The following is a 20,154-nucleotide window of genomic DNA, read 5'->3' as shown; positions in this document are numbered from 1 at the left end:
GTGTCATCGTTGTGTCAGACTTTATGCTATACATGTCATGTACAACATACAGGAAATTCAGTCACACACCAATTCATAGGACATAAACACCACAAAGACACTTTACATTAATCTAAATATAAACTTTATTGAGCGATGCAGATATTAATGATGAAACATCATTGAGCAAACATTAATTCAGAATGAACTTTGAGTGGCAATATAAACAATTGTGAATTATAAAGAATTAAGAGAATACAACAGATACATTCTAATATTTATTTAAATGAAGACTAAACGTTTGGCACGTGTCACATGAGAGAAAAAAGCTGTGAATACACGTTACAAGTACAGGTTGTGTGTGCATATCCCTCTTAGTTTCTGTGCCACACAGGTATGGAGGTTTGTCTGGGAGCCACACCATCGCTGCAGGGGATGAAGTAGGAGCTTGTTTCCATACACTCAGGAGTTAGCTTCAGGCACACAAAGCAGAACTCAATCTGACAGCGAGGACAGATGATGTTCTTGCAGCCTGTCTTGTCGTGCTCCACAATCTTTCCACAGGTGGGACAGGCTCGGATGGAGGGACACTCATCTACTCCTTGCACCTGAGGGAGGTTGGTCATCTTGCAGTTCTTGAGAAGCTCGAGGTCGTGGTTGATGCAACCGACGTTGTCACAGCGGTCAGAGCGTGGAGCGCTACCTTTCCACGGCTTCAGACACTGCCAGCAGAACTGATAGACCTCCCGCTTATCTGCTTTGCAGATTGTGCAGTGCACACTGAGATTGGTGAGGTCCTCTCTCTCCACACAGGTTTTACACCCAGGACACTGTTGGGAGGGACACGAGAAACATAAAGGTATTTACATATTTTTCTGGATGTTTCCACAAAACTCATAATTGAACTAGTCAGTATCTTTTTAAAGGGTAGATGACACTCACTGTTTTGAATTCACAGTACTCTCTGGCAGCCAGACGAGCCATGTTCTCTTCAAAGTACTGCATCTCTGCAGCTGTCAGCACTGCCAGTCTGCGCACCTCTTGGTAAGGCCACACTTTACCACAGAGCTGCACGGTGCCATCCTTCAAAGCAGGGCACTTAAATTTGTACTGACCCTAAAAATTAAACGACAGATTAAGTTATAGTTAAGTGATGCAACTCAAAGATGTGGTGTACCTGTCAACGGTTGTCATGACAGCAGCCAGTTAAACATATCTTACAGACTTAAGAAAAGTTTAATTCAGAATAATTTATCAACAACACTTTAAACTACTTACAAATGTTTCATCAGAACAGACCTGGGCAAAACTCACACAAACTGAGAACATGATACTGTGGAATTTTGTCTTAATGTACAAGAATGAAATAAAATTTAAGTGGTAGTTAAAAGTCAGTTTGCCATTACTAATTTTAAGGGAACATGAATCAAAATATGAAATACAGTAGCTTTGTGGTGTTGGATATTAAATTATTCTGTGCCATTAACACAGCAGAATTTCAAATGTTTTTTTTATGTTTTGTGTTTTGTGTCCCATATTGCAGTAAATGGAAAATAATCCTTAGTAGAGTTCGAACACTACATCTTATAACATGGAGCACAGCCTGTTTAGTGTAAGTGAGGTGATGGAAAGTACCTGATCCAGCAGGCTGCGACACCACCCAGTGAGAGACTGTGGAGTCACAGCGTGACCGCAGGACATCTCTGCACGGAGACCCAGGTCTCCTTCCTCCGGGGCTGGGGAGCAACAACAACAAGACAGTTCAACATCACGGTCATATAGTTGCACAACACGAGAAGGAAACCGATCCCACATAATTCATTTAGACAAGAAAGCTTAACACCATCTTTCGTTACATAGCCTATCAATGAAGTGACATTTTTAATCATGCATTTCCTTTTCAGCAAAGACGCCATAGTTACCACTGGGTGCGTTAATTGACTTGATTAAGTTAACCTACTGTAATGTAAGCACCACATTAATAAAGCCCGACCGTTTTAATAATTTGGGTCATTTCTTCTTAGGACTTACGTAGTGGATCCAGATCATCTGGTCTGTTGACAAATTTCAGAGTCGTGTCTCTGCGGTCGTATCTTTTTTCCTCCTGATTCTGTGTAGACATTTTGTTTCAGATCAGCTGCTGTTTCCTCCGCCGACAAACTTCGTCTGCACTCTGTGAACACTGAGGCTGCCTGCTGTGGCAGTATCAATACATTCAGTGCACCAGGATGAATTTTCTACTTTCGATTTCTCCCTGGTTGGCTAGTTACAAGAAGTCACCTGATTCTATGTCTCTACGTTTCATTTGATTAACATTTAAAGTTTCCTTGATGTATTCACTTGACTTAACTTTGACTTTATTTGTAATTGCATTGTTTCAAACTGGCAGATAAACTCTTCTATCTTATTCAATGTTAATAATTATTTAGATACTGTTCATGAATATTGATTTTACTCTGTGATATTGATAAAATGTTAATTTAAAAAAAACCCAAAACAAAAGACCTCCAGAAAGTGCTGCAGGTAGGCTAGTGAACAAACACAGCTAGAATGTCAGGGGATTTCCGGTTATCTGTCTGATAATAACAGCGTCATATATTAAAGTTGAACAAAGTCAAGACGAGAGGACAAACCCTTCAAAGCTGGTGAAGTCCCTTATGTTATAGATAAAGGCCTAGTTATAAAAAAAAATAGGGCGCAATAAAAACAAATACTGTGCCATTATAAAGGAATGAACTATATCAAAGGTCATGCTGGACGTGTGTTAAGACATACACAGAGAACTTGGCTCTCACTTTGCATTGCAAAATAGGGTTAAGGTTTTGTGTTGTTTGCACTCCGTGTTTTTATAGTTGTGTCTTTATTCTTAAGGTGAATAAATAAAGGCTGAATACAATTTTAAAGTCGTTTTTGACGGTGAATATATTAAAATAGGCCTATTTATTATTATGAACATATATTTTGTTAAGACAGTGAAAGTGAAAGTCTTTGAGCCTGTCTGTCTGTCAGCTGGTTATTTCAGGCAACACCCTGAAGTGTCGTTAACTCTCTGCCCTCAGAGTCTGAAAGGAATAGAAACCTGCACACAGAAGCAACACAGGATGGGTAAAATCTACCAGGTCGTGGTTCATGGTTTAAAGGATGAGAAGATGGTGATAGACCTGTCAAACACAGAGGAGCAGATGCAGAGCATGACAGTGAAACAGCTGAAGGAGAAGATAGCAGAAAGGCTTCCCGGGAACGCAGGTAGGTTGACAGCGAAATGATAACTGAAAGTATGACAGTATGAATTCTCATATGTACTTTTTTGTATGATTTCAAATATAACAGGATGTAAATACAATTACAGTGCATGTTCAACATGACCAGAAGATGAGGAGGCGTTAGTTTTGTTTTCCAACACTTATCTCTGACACGTGGGCTATCCTGGTTTGAGCTGCCTCAGACCTGCGATTTAAATCCATCCAAGAACAAAAACAAGCTCTCCAAAACTGTTAACTTTGCAGGGAAGGTGATTGGCAAGTCACAAAAACAACTTGGTAATATATTTGACAGTGATGCACACAGGAAAGTTATATGATATATACTTGTATTGTCCCCTTAGGGAAATTTGAACTAGAAAGTTACATTTTAATGTTGAAGAATGTTTTTAGTTTTGGATGACTGATGTTTTTTGTTTCTCTTACTTTCTGTGTGTGTGTGTGTGTGTGTGTGTGTGTGTGTGTGTGTGTGTGTGTGTGTGTGTGTGTGTGTGTGTGTGTGTGTGTGTGTGTGTGTGTGTGTGTGTGTGTGTGTGTGTGTGTACGTACAGGAGACACTGAGAAACTGCGGCTGATCTTCGCAGACAAGATGCTAGACGATGACTGCTCACCATTGTCTGAATATGGGATCCAGCAGCAGTCACACATCCATATGGTGGTAACGGTTCCTGGAGGACTGGAAGCTTGATGTGGACAGAGAGAGACCAGCATCATCATCATCTCCTGGTGCTCTTCCTCCTCTTCGTCCTGCTGCTGCTTTTATGTAATGTGCTTGTTTACAGATGTCTAGATTTTACTGTACAGGCTATTTCATTGTAAAAAATGTATGTTGCTTGTCCAATCAGTGGCAACTGAGCGACCTTCCTCCACCTCCTCATCCTCAGCCAGCAGACTCCTCCACATCACATTATTTGTTCTTTGTTGTCCTTTAATAAACCTTTATCTAATATAGTTTCCCTTTGTTCATATTACTTCCACAAATTAACAAGTTAATGACAATTGTTGAACAAAAGTTTGTAACATTCCTCCTAAAATGTTTGTTGTTAAATAAAAAGGTGAAAATCCTCTCTAATGCCTCATCTTTATTGATGCAGATATTAGGAGGCCTGCACTCTGAACCCACATATACAAGACACTTAACAACAACAGGAAAGTGTCATTGCTGTTATCTTCAGAACAGGATTACGGCCAATCACTGCTCCTGTAAGTGTGCCTATCAGGGACTTTGTGATAAGCAAAAAGTAAAGAACTCTATATGATATAAGCTTCAGTATTCTAGTTGGAAATGTGTTATTTATCATCCTATAACATGTTTCCAGCTGCTATAGAGGTATGTGTGCTATATGACATATGTAGCTCTATAAGGATATTTGTTTATTTTGAATCTATTATATACATCTGTCTTCATGCATACTTTTAAACATTTGGCTTTGATACAGGTGTAGTCTTTTGCATATTTCTCTCGTCATGACTAATACTTGCTGACTAAACTATTACGTCTAATATGTGTTTTAAGTCAAAATTAACTTAACTTGGTGGATGTTCCCTTCATCCTACATACCAGAGGTGTGCTCATTTTTTCCATCCATGGTCAGAATCTGGAGGTCTGAGAAGTGGATATTACACAACAACAGATTGGAATGGCATTTTCAATGAAAAACTTTGCATTTTCACCTTTTGTGTTTTCTTATTTTACTGTGTTAAATTAATCATCTTAAAATAAGCATTTTGGTCTCATAATTTTGCAAATCACACTACACTTATAAACGAATACTGTCCACAGAGTAATGTCATGCAAGAGGCTTTAGATCTTATATTTACCACTTTAATCAAACAAATGATTTAATGAATAAATAAATAAAGAAAGAAAGAAACTATTCCAAATTAGCCTCATGGTCTTCAAATCTGTACAACAATAGAGCATCCTCAATCTTTTGACCATGCAGATCATTGTATAAATATTTATTTATTTATTTGCTTTTTATGTATTTTATTATTTTGCTGTTATGTATTGAATTATAATAACTCCCCTTTTGGTGCCAGTGTTGTTTAACATAAAACATTACAATTGTAATTCATTACTGACCAGTATAACTTTGGACTATGGAAAGATGGTGACCTGATAATTCTGAAAGCATTTTATTGGTATATTGACCATATGTTAATTTTTTTTTTAAAGAAACGGTTTATTTCGTTTATCCTTGATAATAACCACATTAACCACACAGACTGATACTGACAACCTCTTCTGGATGACTGTGTTCAGTGTTATTAGTCTCCTTCACACTGTCAGCTTCCTTGTGGCAGTCCTTTTATTTTTATGTGTTGGCTTGTTATGCTGGTTTAACCTCACCTGAGCTCATATCATGGGGACTTTGAAAGGACTCTTTGTACCAGGAAATAGTTCTCTGAGATATAAATACCTCTGTCACTGATTCAGACACCAGGCTAAGAATTCAATCACTTGGCCTCCGCCCTGCTCCACATAAAGCAGTCCTAAATACATATTTACTAAACAGTGCTCACTTAGATTTTCACTTTCAGTCTCTAACATTTACAGAAATTCACATGACTGTTTTTTCTTCTCAGTATCTCCTTTAATTGAGTGTTTAATGGCACTGAAGCTAGACTTGATATACAGTGCATCTGGTAAGTATTCACACCCCTTCACTTCCCCCACATTGTGTTATGTTACAGCCTTATTCCAAAATGGATTAAATTCATTTTTTCCCTTATCAATCTACACACAATTTTTGCAAATGTATTAAAAATAAAAAACTGAAATATTGCATGTACATAAGTATTAACACCCTTTGCCATGACACTCAAAATTGAGCTCAGGTGCATCCTGTTTGCACTGATCATCCTTGAGATGTTTCTACAACTTGATTGGAGACCACCTGTAGTAAATTCAATTGATTGGACATGATTTGGAAAGGCACACACCTGTCTATATAAGGTCCCACTGTTGACAGTGCACGTCAGAGCAGAAACCAAGCCATGAAGTCAAAGGAATTGTTTGTAGACCTCAGACACAGGATTTATTGAGGCACAGATCTAGGGAAGGGTACAAAATAAATTCTGCAGCATTGAAGGTCCCGTAAATGGAAGAAGTTTGGAACCACCAGGACTTTTCCTAGAAAATCCAAACTGAGCAATTGGGGGAGAAGGGCCTTGGTCAGAGAGGTGACCAAGAACCCGATGTTCACTCTGACAGAGCTCCAGCATTCCTCTGTGGAGATTGGAGAACCTTCCAGAAGGACAACCATCTCTGCAGCACTCCACCAATCAGGCCTTTATGGTAGAGTGGCCAGACGGAAGCCTCTACTCAGTAAAAGGCACATGACAGCCCACTTAGAGTTTGCCAGAAGGCACTTAAAAGACTTTTAGACCATGAGAAACAAGATTCTCTGGTCTGATGAAACCAAGATTGAACTCTTTGGCCTGAATGCCAAACTTCACATCTGGAGGAAACCAGGCACCTCATCACCTGGCTAATACCATCCCTATGGTGAAGCATGGTGGTGGCAGTATCATGCTGTGGGGATGTTTTTCAGCAGCAGGAACATGGAGATTAGACAGGATCAAGGGAAAGATGAACGGCGCAAAGTACAAAGAGGTCCTTGATGATAACCTGTTCCAGAGCGGAGCTCTCCTTAATCTGCGCGAAGGTTTACCTTCCAACATGACAACGAACCTAAGCACACAGCCAAGACAACAAAGGAATGGCTGTGAATGTCCTTGAGTGGCCCAGCCAGAGCCTAGACTTGAACCCGATTGAACATCTCCAGAAAGACCTGAAAATAGCTGTGCAGCAACGCTCCCCATCCCCTCCTTTGTGTTTCCCTGTTTAGCTACATTGGAAGTAATAAAATAATGAATTTGGCACTAATATTTTGAGCATATCTCATCCGCTTAACTCACACATCACAACATCATAGTAGTATATTGTGGTTTGAAAAAAAGAACGCAGGACCTGTTGTATTATTTAACACTACTGAGTAGGGCATTCAGAATGGGCCTGTTCATCATTGTTATGCTTTCCAAAACTGTACAAATAAAATGGTGTTAGTATTGCAACAATACTGTGGTGAAGGTCAATTTAGCCATCATACATTTTTATTATTTACACCTGTGTTTTTCTACTTAGGGGCTGCTGTGTCTCATTAGGGCCAGACTAGTGAGACTGGACTAATGAGACAACCATAAACCTTCGGCTTTGAACACAAAGACCTGAAAACAGGAAAAAAATGTAAAAGAAATGTAGAAAGCAATCTTTTCTGTAATACTTTTAATTTCCTCCAAACATACACTTGTTTTGAATTTCAGATATTTATTATCTTATACTTTGTGATTGGTTTGAAATGTCTCATGAAAGAATGAATATCATTCGTATAAGCATAATTGTATGTGATGCAAAACAAATATACAGTGTTCAGTGTGAGAGTCAGAACTGAACAATAATGTAGTGTAGGTCCACAGTGTTGCTATCAGACAGATGTAATAATGCAGCAAGTCAATTTACAGTAAAAGTAACTCATTCAAACATTTTACATGTGTTGCTCTACACACACAAAACAGTCCTGTGGCAAACAGGAAATTAATTTTAAAAAACTAAGTAAACTGAACAAAGAATAAACAGTTATGATCAGAAAGTCAAATTACATCAACACAAATAATCAGTAGGAAAATATATAACAGTCCTGCATGATAACTAACTGATATCTGTCAAATACACAGCAAACTTGTTAAGCATCACTCAAAAGCTTAAAAATACAAGAATCTTGTGGATCTACACTATGAACCTTAAGCCCTGTAAAATCATGTGTGTAGTTCATCTTAATCTGACATCTGATCTTCATTTTTCCTACTTTTCAACATACAGAAGCACCCAGGAGTTTTTTGCTTCTTGTCTGACTTCAGTGGATGTTTGAGATGCCACCATCTTCTTCTACCTTTTTCTTTACTTGTTTTACCATGTGCAAACAGTAATCCTGTCGTAGGCTCATTTTGCATCTCTTCTGCATTTGATAGACCAGCACTGTTACTGTATTGCACTATTTTATGTTCCTTTGGTTCTGGTGACTCAGTGTGACTTAGTGTTAAATTGTTAACACCTTTTGCCAAACTATCAGTCTTCAGGTTTGATTTTCTTTCAGAATTTACTTCATCATTCCAGCTTTTCTTGCTGCCTTTCTTGCTCATTTCTGTGTTCACTTCCTCATCTCTTGTTTTACTGCTACTTTGACCATTACTATCACTTCTCTTCGCCTTTTCTTCCTTTGAATGGTCACTACCCTCCTTCATACGTCTTTTAACACTGTGTGATCCAGACCTCACATCTGGTTGAGTATTGTGCTGATCAAACTGTCTCATCTGTCCTCTTTGGTTCTCTGTCAGTCTTCTGCTTCCTATTGATTCTCTTTGATTCATTTCCTGATTTCTCTTGTCTTTCTTCAGTTTTAATTTTATTATCTCCTCATCTCCCTGTTTTTCCACACTAACACATTCAAGGCCATAATGTTGTCCAGTTTTGTCCAGTTTACGTTCCTGACCGTCATGTATGACCTGGCTATCATGATCTGATCTTTCATTGTCCTGACCCTTTACTTCTTTGTTACTCCCTGATGTCAGTTCATCATCTTTAGTCTTTCCTTCCTCGTCACCTTCAAGGTTTACTTCCATATTTTCCTCACCTTCCTGTTTGCCATAATGTTTCTTTTCAACCTCCTGATCTTTACATATGTTTTGACAATTATTGCCTTCATACTCTCTGTCATCCTTGGTGAGATAGTTTGAGGAGGTCTTTGTCCCCTTTTCAAACTGTTCATCTCCTACCAAAACCTCACATGGTATCCTCTGTGTAACACCATCTATTCCTCCTCTGCCATTACTCTGAACCTCTAAATTCTCATCAAGGTTAGTTCGTTCAGAGTCTACTTCTCTCAGTTCAGCTCCCGTCTTTCTTCCACTGTCCTCTGCATCACTTATAATTTCCACTCCCCTAGACTCAAAACTGTCCATGTCTCTGCTCTCTTTCTCACAGAACTCAGCAGTGTCATTACTCATTTCTGCTTCTCCCTCACCCTCATGCTTCTCTCTGATATTGTCAGCATCTTGATGTTGGTTGTTATCACTGATGTCTAGTGGTAGGCTTTCGTGAGTGGACGTCTCACTGGTATCTTGAGTACAAGTATCTGCATCCTCCACTAGAAAGTAGGAATAAAATCAATTCAGACAAGTCACCAAACAATTTGATGTGGTAATTCACACATACACATCTGTAAGCATAATGAAAATGTATGCCTCTTACTTTTCTTTTTCTTGTAAAAAAGCAGGTAAGCACTCTGCGATCTAAAGAAAAAAAAAACACAGAAAGAAGTAAGGTTATTTTCATATTCAGCAAAATGTATGATGGGAAATAAAAGACGGAGAGACGCTTACTTCTCCACCTGGTTATCCATCTGGAATGGCTGATAATGATGCTGTTGATGAAAAGAATAACAAAACATTAAATTATTAAATTATTGTCACAGAAAGTGTTAACTATGATTTGGGAACAACTTTAACAGAGTTGAAGTTATTGGTCTTACCACTGAGACATTCGTATCATCAAAGTTATACCATCTGTCATCATGAGACTTGATTGTTGCAGTGTAATGTCCACCTCTCAGATCTCCAAAATGATCCACAACCGCATACAGTTCATATGTCTGATTCTGATCAACAATGGAGAAAAATGACAGTCTTTAGGATAGGAATGGGGGGAAAAAGTGTTATGATAAAACTAAAATATTAAGCATACCTCTGGTATCTGAAGGGTGCAGGGAACATCCACAGTGCATTCGATTTTGACATACGCCATGTAACGGTAGTCAAACTCAAACCTCTTCAAAAGCAGCGTCAAAACATCTGGATGATGTGTCATTACAGATCTCTGAATGAAGAGAGAAGTCCCCAACATTTGTTATTGTGTTATTATTATGTAATTCCTCTAAAATATCATTAACACTTAATGCTATCATTGCAGAATTATAGAGTTGATATACTCACAAGAGTAGCATCAGCTTTGTCATCACACTTGTCACAATACATCTGGTTCTGTCCATTGACGTTTGAGGTGCTGAAAAAATTCTTAATGCCATCCACCTGAACAATAAACTCATGTTGTTTGCATTTGAAATCAGCTCCATCACAGCTTAACAAGTGTACAATGTTAATAAACATCTTCTCAGTGAAGACACCTTTTAAAAAGGCAGGCATTTAAAAAGATGCGTACTACCTGCACTTGGCTTAGCACATACCACATAAGTGGTTTAGAAGCTTTAGCAGTAGAGCATTATAATGAATATCGTGAAATGATTATTTCTTCTATACCTTGTGAGAGGACAGTGAACTCTCCCATGTTCTGTATGATTAAGGGGGATGAGGGGTTTGGAGTTTCTTACTGCATGCACTGGCAGGTCGAAACCAGTTTTCTCACATACTAAATTATGTTCTTACTCTTTTATCCTGCAGCGGATACAATACTTCAACCATAACTTTGTATGAAAGTAAACTGGGATTTTAAAATATTTTGACATTGTTGCTTGGAAATTATTTTTTTTAATTTACATGCACATATTTATTTACTGCACTTCAGTAATGGTTGATTAGGACAGAAGCACTATAATTTCCATGCCGTTAAGGATGAATAAATGTAACCTTTTAACCTACACATATAAACAAAGAAAAGTTATTAGTACAAATAAAGTTTAATGCATTTTGATTTTGACAATTCAGTGACCTAAAAGCTGTTTTTGTTAAGTTGAATGTTATGATCAAACTTGAACATCATTACAGGCTATCAAAGCCTTGCTGTGGCATCATTAACTATTCAGCTGTAATGGGCAAAGGTTTCAACACGCAACCCAAGCAGCAGAGGGCAGTAGAGCAGCATTTCTCTGTGGACCTCTGAAAGACAAGTAACAACTTTGAGGAAGCTATTGGGGAGCATCTGTTTAAATGATATAATGAAGTCTGCTGGTGGATGATTTAAGCTCCATGTTAAGTTCACCTAGCTTACATTTTTAGATGCAATATTTTCCAGTTTTTGATATATGACATATATTTCACTTAATGGACTTTCATTCAACTGATGTTATTTCTGACCAGACATTTGTAGACCTGAATAACTAGTCGGCAAATGGCACATTTAGTCTACTCAACGTTCACTGGAAAACAAACAATCACACCAAAAAAGAAAAAAGCTTCACATTTTTCAGGTTGCCAGATTCTCACCACACTATAGTTTTCACTGCAGGAATCCACCAACGCAAGAGGAAGATGCCAAAATTGCCCTCCAGTGTTTGTCTGTAGATGACATACACAGCATTCTTTTGTGTGTGTCAACTCTCCGTGGAAAATCTGAAAGATACAACAAAAAAAACCTGAGACTGATAAAAAAGTGTTACTTTTCATTTCAGCTAAAGATAATTTTCCTTGAGGTAATGTTTATTATATTTGATATTTAGGATGTCTTTACCTTAGACGCTTCAGGACTGGTCAGACTTAAAATCTTCTCGAAGTACTGAGCAGCATCACGTTGTTCAGACACTGAGGTGTAAAGAGAATAAGTCAAAATACATTTCTTCAGATACTCTATTATTAAAGGGGTTATCAGATATTCGCTAGTCTAGCTTACTGTATGTCAACACTTTATCTGCAGATAGATAAATAGTAACATATCATTTTAAGATTTTAAGGCTTCTGTATACATCTCACCTAAATGTTCCCAATGCTGGGTACTTTGGCACATAATTCAAAGTCTAAATGTTAAACTGTACCTCTGTCAATGCCCAGCGTCCTTGTGATGTTATAGGTGTATGCTGTACGTTTGATTAAATCATCAAACAAGTTTTTAAGATGGCAATCAATGCGGTCAGTGTCAGGATTTTCAAAGGTATACCTACACAAAAATAAGACAAAATGACCATGTGAGATTCAAACGCGCATACGTGCACTGTAACCTTAAGTCAAACCAGTAAAATGAAGTCGGACCTTGCAACAAACCCTGTCACGGCTTCTCTGAACTCTTCGGTCATGAACAGCACCTGCAGCACACTGTTCAAGTAACACGTCGCTCCTTGGTTCATCAAGCCATGATTAATGGCTGCTGGGATGAGATTATTAATAATCAAAGTCAATAGCAGAACTGTCCTTATAACAACATGTAGGTTTAGATTACATTAGATTAGTTTAGTAAAACGTTATTAATCCCCTAGAGGGGAAACTCATTTGCCACCAAACAGCTCATAGATGTACAATACGGACAATACAATCAAGTAAATGTTAAGTTTGCAATCAAGTTTGTAGACGTATATCTTACCCGAAGAGGTAAACATACCGGAGACAAATTGTCGACCTTTTTCCACCAAATTCATTTTGACTCCTTTAATTTTCCGTCCAGATTTTCTCTTAACTGACCCACTGAACACAGCAAATGCAGATGAAGACCAGCAGGGAAAGAAATGAGAATACTTTCAGCTAGTTTAAGTTATTTACAATAACAATTGCAAAGTCATTTTGCAGGAGCAATCGCAAACATACAGCAGGCTTTCTGCCTTGAATACAAGTGTCAGAATACTTTCTCTTTCACTTGATGTCACTGCTGCTGGTAAGATGCATTCAAGGTTTTCGGAAATATGGCAATTAGGAGCTCACATGACCTAGCCTACCAGGACGGTTACATAATGTATACCCCTAAAATGATCTTTAGCAGATACATGCAGTGGACAAATAAAGTGAAACACTTAATTTATGTTTCACTTTCACTAGATAAGCACTGCTTGTTTAGCTTAGCTAATTTAAGTGCAGATCTAAGTCTAAAGTATAGGACATTAGTCAGAAAAAAGCTCGTTTTTCCTTCAGTCTTTAACAGTTAATACTAGGAGGGCTCAAGCGTTTCATGTCAGACTAAATATCATTTTCTAATGATTACTGCCAGGTAGGTTATTTAATTTTACTGTGGATGCAAAGTTCATGAATTCCACAGGACAGAGAGGGTTGAATTGTGAATAAATTAATAAATAAATGTAGTATATACAGCATATGTACGGAAGCGTATTGCTGCCACACCAGAAAAAAAACGGATCAGTAAAACATAAAACTTTTCATGTTATAACGTGATAGTTTCTTGTTATAACATAAAACGTTTCATGTTATAACGTGATAGTTTCTTGTTATAACATAAAACGTTTCATGTTATAACGTGATAGTTTCTTGTTATAACATAAAACATTTCACCATATAACGTTATAATTTATATTGTTATAACATGAAACGTTTCACGTTATAATGTGATAAATTGGTCTCAGGCGGAGGTGGACCCCGGGTAATCAGGTTGTGAACTGGCACTTGGCCTTTTGCAGTGAACCGGCAACACCATGGCCCAAAACACGGATTGTTGTTTACAGCCTTTCTGTTTTAATTGTGTCAAAGCAAAACGTCAAAACCATCTTTATGCTTCTGCAGCATTGTGATGGTGATTCAATGACAATCTCACCATGATTTAGGCTAGCTAAAACATGTACCATCAACAAAGCCGGCATGTGCCGGTCGGGTTTTGGAGCGCACCTATTTTTGTAGGCTGCAGCCTACTAAAGATGTTGGATAGCGTTTCCGTAGTATCTGTCTGTACTCAGTTTGCCCGGGCCCGGCGACACAAGGGGCCCCTAACCCCTCAGTTGTATCCCCCCCCCCCCCCCCTGTTTAAGATTTATATATGTATAGAAAAATAGCAATTTAGCTACTTTTTTTGGTTGGCCGAGATATTGGCCGAGATATATGTGACTATCGCTTAGCTGTTGTTTCAGAACCATAGACAGCGCTGTTTGTTGCGTTAAGGGGGAGCGTGAGCTGCAAATAGCTGTTTCTACGCGCCTCCCCCTGCTGATTTTATCATGTTATAACATGAAAAGTTTTATGTTATAACAAGAAACAAACACGTTATAACATGAAACGATTCACGTTATAACATGATACTGATCCGTTTTTTTTCCTGGCGTGGCAGCAATATGCTGCCGTACATATGAACTATTTATACAGCCACAGATTTAAACTGAACGTGAGTTTTTGTGTGTTTATTAGATTTTTTTTCCATTACAACATTCAATTAAAGAAAATACTGAGGAGGAAAACACACAAGACTGTCTAGAAGTCATTCTAATTCCTGTAAATGTAGAGACTGAAAGTGAAACTGAAATTTCCTGCTACAAATTGTCCTTTCAAAATCTACATGATATGATCTTAGGTGGGGTTTAACCAGCAGAACAAATAAACAAACACATCACAGGATTGCGGCAAGGAAGCTGACAGTGGAATGACTAATAACATTAAACACCATCACAGTCATGCAGAAGGGGTTGTCAGTACCAGACTGGTGATTGTGGTGATATTTAAAGAGAAGCACATTAAACCGTTTCTAAAATAACAACAAAAACAACATTGACATGTTATCAATATTCTGATAAGACGGTTTCAGAATTATTAGGCCACCATCTAAAAGCATCTATGAGCTGTCACTCATTTCATTCATGGGCGACTGAGGGGCTCTGGAACCTGTGTATTGACATGATTATTGTCTGAAATGTTATGAAGCGTCCAGAACCTACATGACAATCACAGTGTTTTAAGCTGTTTGTCAATCATCATTTTTTAAATAGATTTGATCCAATGGGTTTGCTCATAACTCAAATGTTTCACATGTTGCCCTGATCCTCTTCTGTAGAAAACAGCAATGAGACTTTCTTATTGTTAAGTGTCTTGTATATGTTGGTTCAGAGCGCAGGCCTCCTAATATCTGCATCAATAAAGACGAGGCATTAGAGAGTATTCTTACCTTTTTATTTAACAACAAACATTTTAGGAGGAATGTTACAACCTGATTTGTGGAAGTAACACGAACAAAGGTAAACTGAACTACATAAAATTAAAGTAGGTAAGTTTATTAAAGGACAACAAAGAACAAATAATATGATGTGGAGGAGTCTGCTGGCTGAGGATGAGGAGGTGGAGGAAGGTCGCTCAGTTGCCACTGATTGGACAAGCAACATACATTTTTTACAATAAAAAAGCCTGTACAGTAAAATCTAGACATCTGTAAACAAACGCATGGAATAAAAGCAGCAGCAGTATGAGGAGGAGGCAGAGCACCAGGAGATGAAGATGATGCTGGTCTCTCTCTGTCCACATCAAGCTTCAAGTCCTCCAGGAACTTTTATCACCATGTGGATGCTGGACTGCTGCTGGATCCCATATTCAGACAATGGTGAGCAGTCATCGTCTAGCATCCTGTCTGCAAAGATCAGCCGCACATTCTCCAGACTGACTCCTACACACACACACACACACACACACACACACACACACACACACACACACACACACACACACACACACACACACACACACACACACACACACACACACACACACAGAAGGAAAGAAACAGAAACATTTCACTTTCAAGCTCAAGTTCAAAATAAAGTTTTCAGTCTTGCAACCACGGAACAGTTTAGTTATTTACAGAACTTTAATGTGGCTGAAAACAATAATGATTAGATTGACTTTATTGTTCACCTCAGTGTAAATGTATCTTTGTTTCCTCCCAAAGTGCAGTAAGAGTACATACACATATTACAAAACATGGAGCATATACAACAAACTAGTGCAAATGGGCAGGTGTGACAAGTGTTCCCTGATACAGTTATACTGCGTTCAAAGTATGGAGTGTAGTGGGAGTGAGGTATCTGCAGTTATATGTTTACTTTTCCTGTGTGCGGCACTGTCAAATATATTACCAAGTTGTTTTTTGTGACTTGCCAATCACCTTGTTAACAATTTTGGAGAGCTTGTTTTTGCTCTTTAAATTGCAGGTCTGAGTCAGCTGAAAACAGGGTAGCCCACGTGTCAGGGATAAGTGTTGGAAAACAAAACTAAAGCTTCCTCATAATCTGGCCATATTGAACATGCACTGTAATTGTACATAGAAACAATGCTATATTTGAAACATACAAAAAAGTACATATAGGAAGATAATTCATACTTTCATACTTTCAGTTAGCCTATCATTTCTCTGTTTTTAGTTGCATCTACCTACCTGCGTTCCCGGGAAGCCTTTCTGCTATCTTCTCCTTCAGCTGTTTCACTGTCATGCTCTGCATCTGCTCCTCTGTGTTACACAGGTCGATCACCATCTTCTCCCCCCTTATACCATGCACCACGACTTGGTAGATTTTACCCATTTTGCGCTGCTTCTGTGTGCGGGCTGCTGCCGGGATCCTTTCAGGCTCTGAGCGCAGAGAGAGTGAAATAACCAGCTGAAGTTGACGTCAGAGAGAGGCGCAAAGGATACTTTCACTTTCGAGAGACTTTTTTCTTATAGCAGTACTCTTTAATTAATTTAAAGACACTCAACAACGATAATAACTTTGTTCCAAATTACTTCATATCATTGTTTTCCGCCTTTGTTTTTATAAATCCTGTTTTAAAATATAAATGTAGATGGGTCGTGGGAGGCCCAAGTCAAAATTCTGTCTAATGTTTGCTATGGGTCCTAATTTAAAGTATTACTTCAAGAGTTTGTTCAGTCGTCATTGTTCAACTTCGCAATGTGGCGTTGTTGTTACACTATAATGATGGTTGGAAAGCCCCTGATATTCCAGCAGTGTGTGTTACCCGCCTGCTGCACATCCTGGATGTTTCATTAAAAGCTGCAGTGAAACAACGTATTAATACCACAGTGTAATAACAATATTTATAAACAACATTTTTCATAATGAATATTTGAGGAAGATATTAGAGTTAAATTAGAAATAAGGACCTATAACCTTTATAGTCTAATTTAAGTCAAGTAAAGATCTTTCCCCACAAATGAGTGCATACATCAAGCCTGTCTGTAATAGTGTGTTAATGTAAATCAAATTTAACATATGGACAAAGAATCATCATCTGCCAACCTGCTTTCACGTGACTTCTTGTAACTAGTCTACCAGGAAGAAAACGAAAGTAGAAATACATCTTGGTGCACTGGATGTATTACTGATTACTGCCACAGCAGGCAGCCTCAGTGTTCACTGAGTGCAGACACACACACAGAGGTGTGTCCGTGAAGGAAAGAGCAACTGGTCTGAAGCAAAATGTCTACACAGAATCAGGAGGAAAAAAGATACGACCCCGGAGACACGACTCTGAAATTTGTCAACAGACCAGATGATCTGGATCCACTACGTAAGTCCTAAGAAGAAAAGAAGAAATGACCCAAAGTCTTTAACCTGTCGCAGTCCTGATGTAGACTAATGGCTTTATTATTGTGGTGCTTGCATTAGGTTAACTTAAGCAGTACAATTAACGCATCCTTTCGGACTGAGACGTTGGCATTGATATATAGAATTAATGGAAACACATGCGTAAAGTGTCCCTTTATTGATATATAACGATCTATGGCAATGTCAAATATGATTGTATCCTTTCTTCTCTAAAGGCATGTGGGATCAGTGATGTTGAACTGTCTTGTTGTTGTTGCTCCCCAGCCCCGGAGGAAGGAGACCTGGGTCTCCGTGCAGAGATGTCCTGCGGTCACGCTGTGACTCCACAGTCTCTCACTGGGTGGTGTCGCAGCCTGCTGGATCAGGTACTTTCCATCACCTCACTTACACTAAACTGGTTGTGTTTCGCTCCATGTTATAAGATGTAGTGTTGAAACACTCTGAAGAATTATTTTGCATTTACTGCAGTATATGGCCATTCAGGGCAGTTAAGGCCCCTCAATAGCATTTTGACAATTAAACTCAAAATACTTCATCCCCCAGGGGAGCTTGCAAACTCAAGTACACATAGCACAAAAAATGTTTTTAAAAGACAAATATGTATATTAATTGAATATATAATCTTTGAGTTGTAATATAACCTACTCTGTCCTTCAATTTCTAGGGCAAGTACAAATTTAAGTGCCCTGCTTTGAAGGATGGCACCGTGCAGCTCTGTGGTAAAGTGTGGCCTTACCAAGAGGTGCGCAGACTGGCAGTGCTGACAGCTGCAGAGATGCAGTACTTTGAAGAGAACATGGCTCGTCTGGCTGCCAGAGAGTACTGTGAATTCAAAACAGTGAGTGTCCTCTACCCTTTAAAAAGATACAGACTAGTTCAATTATGAGTTTATCAGAGATTGTTTGTCCCTACAACATACAGAAAAATATGTAAATACCTTTATGTTTCTCGTGTCCCTCCCAACAGTGTCCTGGGTGTAAAACCTGTGTGGAGAGAGAGGACCTCACCAATCTCAGTGTGCACTGCACAATCTGCACAGCAGATAAGCGGGAGGTCTGTGAGTTCTGCTGGCAGTGTCTGAAGCCGTGGAAAGGTAGAGATCGAAAATCTGACCGTTGTGAAAATGATGGATGTGCCAACCAAGACCTTCAGCTTCTCCTTAACTGCAAGATGACCGACCTCCCTCAGGTGCAAGGAGTAGATGAGTGTCCCTCCATCCGAGCCTGTCCCACCTGTGGAAAGATTGTGGAGCACGACAAGACAGGCTGCAAGAACATAATCTGTCCTCGCTGTCAGATTGAGTTCTGCTTTGTGTGCCTGAAGCTAACTCCTGAGTGTATGGAAACAAGCTGCTACTTCATCCCCTGCAGCGATGGTGTGGCTCCCAGACAAACCTCCATACCTGTGTGGCACAGAAACTAAGAGGGATATGCACACACAACCTGTACTTGTTATCTGTATTCACAGCTTTATTGTGTCACAAACTAAACTTTTCCTGTTAGATTTCATCGTAAGATTATAATTGCAACTAAGCCATTGTGTAGTCTTCATTAAAACAGAATATCATTACAATATATCTGCTGTATTCACTTAATTATTTATATTTCACAACGTTTATATTGGCACTTGTTTAGTGATGGTTCATCATTAATATCTGCATCACTTAATAAAGTTTTCTCCAAATAGATATCAGACTGAATTTCGTGGATGTTGTACAGGATGAACAACAGTGAAATTACAACATGTATTCATATGCAATATAAAATACAAAATATCAAACATATTTACATGTGTCATAAAGAAGGTAATGAAGTGTTAAGATTTGCATATCCATTTTACCCTTCATGCTAAACAAAACCTGATGAAATAAATATTATATTATTAAAATAATCCAGTAGGCCCAGTTACGTCCTCCACAGCTCAATCCCAAAATAACCCTGACCCATGAACAATGATAACACTTATGTCCCATTTTCTTTGAGTATGAGCTCCTAAAAATGCATCAGTTATATACCAAGGTCTGGAAAATATCACATGTGCCTAAAAATAACAAAATTCAAATAAGAACTGGTGCAGATTACGGCATATTTAGAGCATGTTTTTAAATGAGAATATTTCAAAGGTTGGACAGTCCCTCAATTAGCACATCAGCCTATCTTACTCCAATATTTTGTTTCCCTCTTCTTAATTGGACCGATGAAGTGAAACTTGTTAATGTGATTTATAGAACATCTTCCTGTCCATCTGTGTGGCTTCTTTGACTGCCTGGTAGGAAATAATTTGCATCAGTGTAGATGTTTTGACTGCTTCTGGTTGACCCTCACTAGCACATTCTTGGTCTGATATCACTTCCAAGTGATGTGTGTGTATGTGTGCACATATTGTACATATATAGTCTTTTCATTTTTCTGCATTCAGTAGCGGTCTTCTTAGGACAATAATGCCTTTTTATGTGCTTTAATTTGTTTTTATGTGACCAGTAGGCAAAATAAGTAGTGACATTTCTGTGCTTCATGTGAGTCAAAATGGTTTGTCATCGTGTCCCCAGCCTGTCCATAGATCAGGTCTTCGTATGCTCAGATACTTTGGCACATCAAAGCAATGGTTGA

General features: G+C 38.5%; 4 protein-coding genes and 2 long non-coding RNA genes across 6 annotated transcripts; 1 reads left to right on the top strand and 5 right to left on the bottom strand.

Annotated features, from left to right (window-relative positions):
• Window positions 1-174: 174 nt before the first annotated feature.
• Window positions 175-2,116, bottom strand: LOC134005972 (uncharacterized). The gene is made up of 4 exons (XM_062445019.1): window positions 2,011-2,116; window positions 1,615-1,715; window positions 922-1,095; window positions 175-809 (listed from the first exon to the last, which is right to left on the bottom strand). Exons 1-4 carry the CDS (start codon window positions 2,099-2,101, stop codon window positions 354-356), a joined length of 822 nt encoding a protein of 273 aa, XP_062301003.1. The 5' UTR covers window positions 2,102-2,116; the 3' UTR covers window positions 175-353.
• A 4,328-nt stretch (window positions 2,117-6,444) lies between these two features.
• Window positions 6,445-9,893, bottom strand: LOC134005530 (high mobility group nucleosome-binding domain-containing protein 5-like). The gene is made up of 5 exons (XM_062444453.1): window positions 9,836-9,893; window positions 9,684-9,724; window positions 9,553-9,593; window positions 8,786-9,448; window positions 6,445-6,563 (listed from the first exon to the last, which is right to left on the bottom strand). The coding sequence occupies exons 2-5, from the start codon at window positions 9,701-9,703 to the stop codon at window positions 6,445-6,447; spliced, it is 843 nt and encodes a 280-aa protein (XP_062300437.1). The 5' UTR covers window positions 9,704-9,724; window positions 9,836-9,893.
• Window positions 9,894-9,908: 15 nt separating this feature from the next.
• LOC134006003 (uncharacterized) lies at window positions 9,909-10,372 on the bottom strand. The gene is made up of 3 exons (XR_009927901.1): window positions 10,293-10,372; window positions 10,045-10,176; window positions 9,909-9,958 (listed from the first exon to the last, which is right to left on the bottom strand). It is a non-coding gene; the product is annotated as an uncharacterized LOC134006003 (long non-coding RNA).
• A 1,426-nt stretch (window positions 10,373-11,798) lies between these two features.
• On the bottom strand, window positions 11,799-12,316 carry LOC134005406 (uncharacterized). The gene is made up of 3 exons (XR_009927861.1): window positions 12,279-12,316; window positions 12,065-12,186; window positions 11,799-11,834 (listed from the first exon to the last, which is right to left on the bottom strand). It is a non-coding gene; the product is annotated as an uncharacterized LOC134005406 (long non-coding RNA).
• Window positions 12,317-15,118: 2,802 nt separating this feature from the next.
• LOC134006024 (uncharacterized) lies at window positions 15,119-16,613 on the bottom strand. Its single transcript, XM_062445081.1, has 2 exons — window positions 16,378-16,613; window positions 15,119-15,609 (listed from the first exon to the last, which is right to left on the bottom strand). Exons 1-2 carry the CDS (start codon window positions 16,520-16,522, stop codon window positions 15,470-15,472), a joined length of 285 nt encoding a protein of 94 aa, XP_062301065.1. The 5' UTR covers window positions 16,523-16,613; the 3' UTR covers window positions 15,119-15,469.
• Window positions 16,614-17,416: 803 nt separating this feature from the next.
• Window positions 17,417-18,967, top strand: LOC134006016 (uncharacterized). Its single transcript, XM_062445071.1, has 4 exons — window positions 17,417-17,507; window positions 17,810-17,910; window positions 18,210-18,383; window positions 18,512-18,967. The coding sequence occupies exons 1-4, from the start codon at window positions 17,417-17,419 to the stop codon at window positions 18,965-18,967; spliced, it is 822 nt and encodes a 273-aa protein (XP_062301055.1).
• Window positions 18,968-20,154: the final 1,187 nt, after the last annotated feature.

The sequence above is a fragment of the Scomber scombrus genome, chromosome 23 (genome assembly GCF_963691925.1).
Source record: "Scomber scombrus chromosome 23, fScoSco1.1, whole genome shotgun sequence".
NCBI classification, from domain to species: domain Eukaryota; kingdom Metazoa; phylum Chordata; class Actinopteri; order Scombriformes; family Scombridae; genus Scomber; species Scomber scombrus.
The sequence above is the reverse complement of the archived record's forward strand: the minus strand, read 5'-3'. Positions and strand labels throughout refer to the sequence as shown.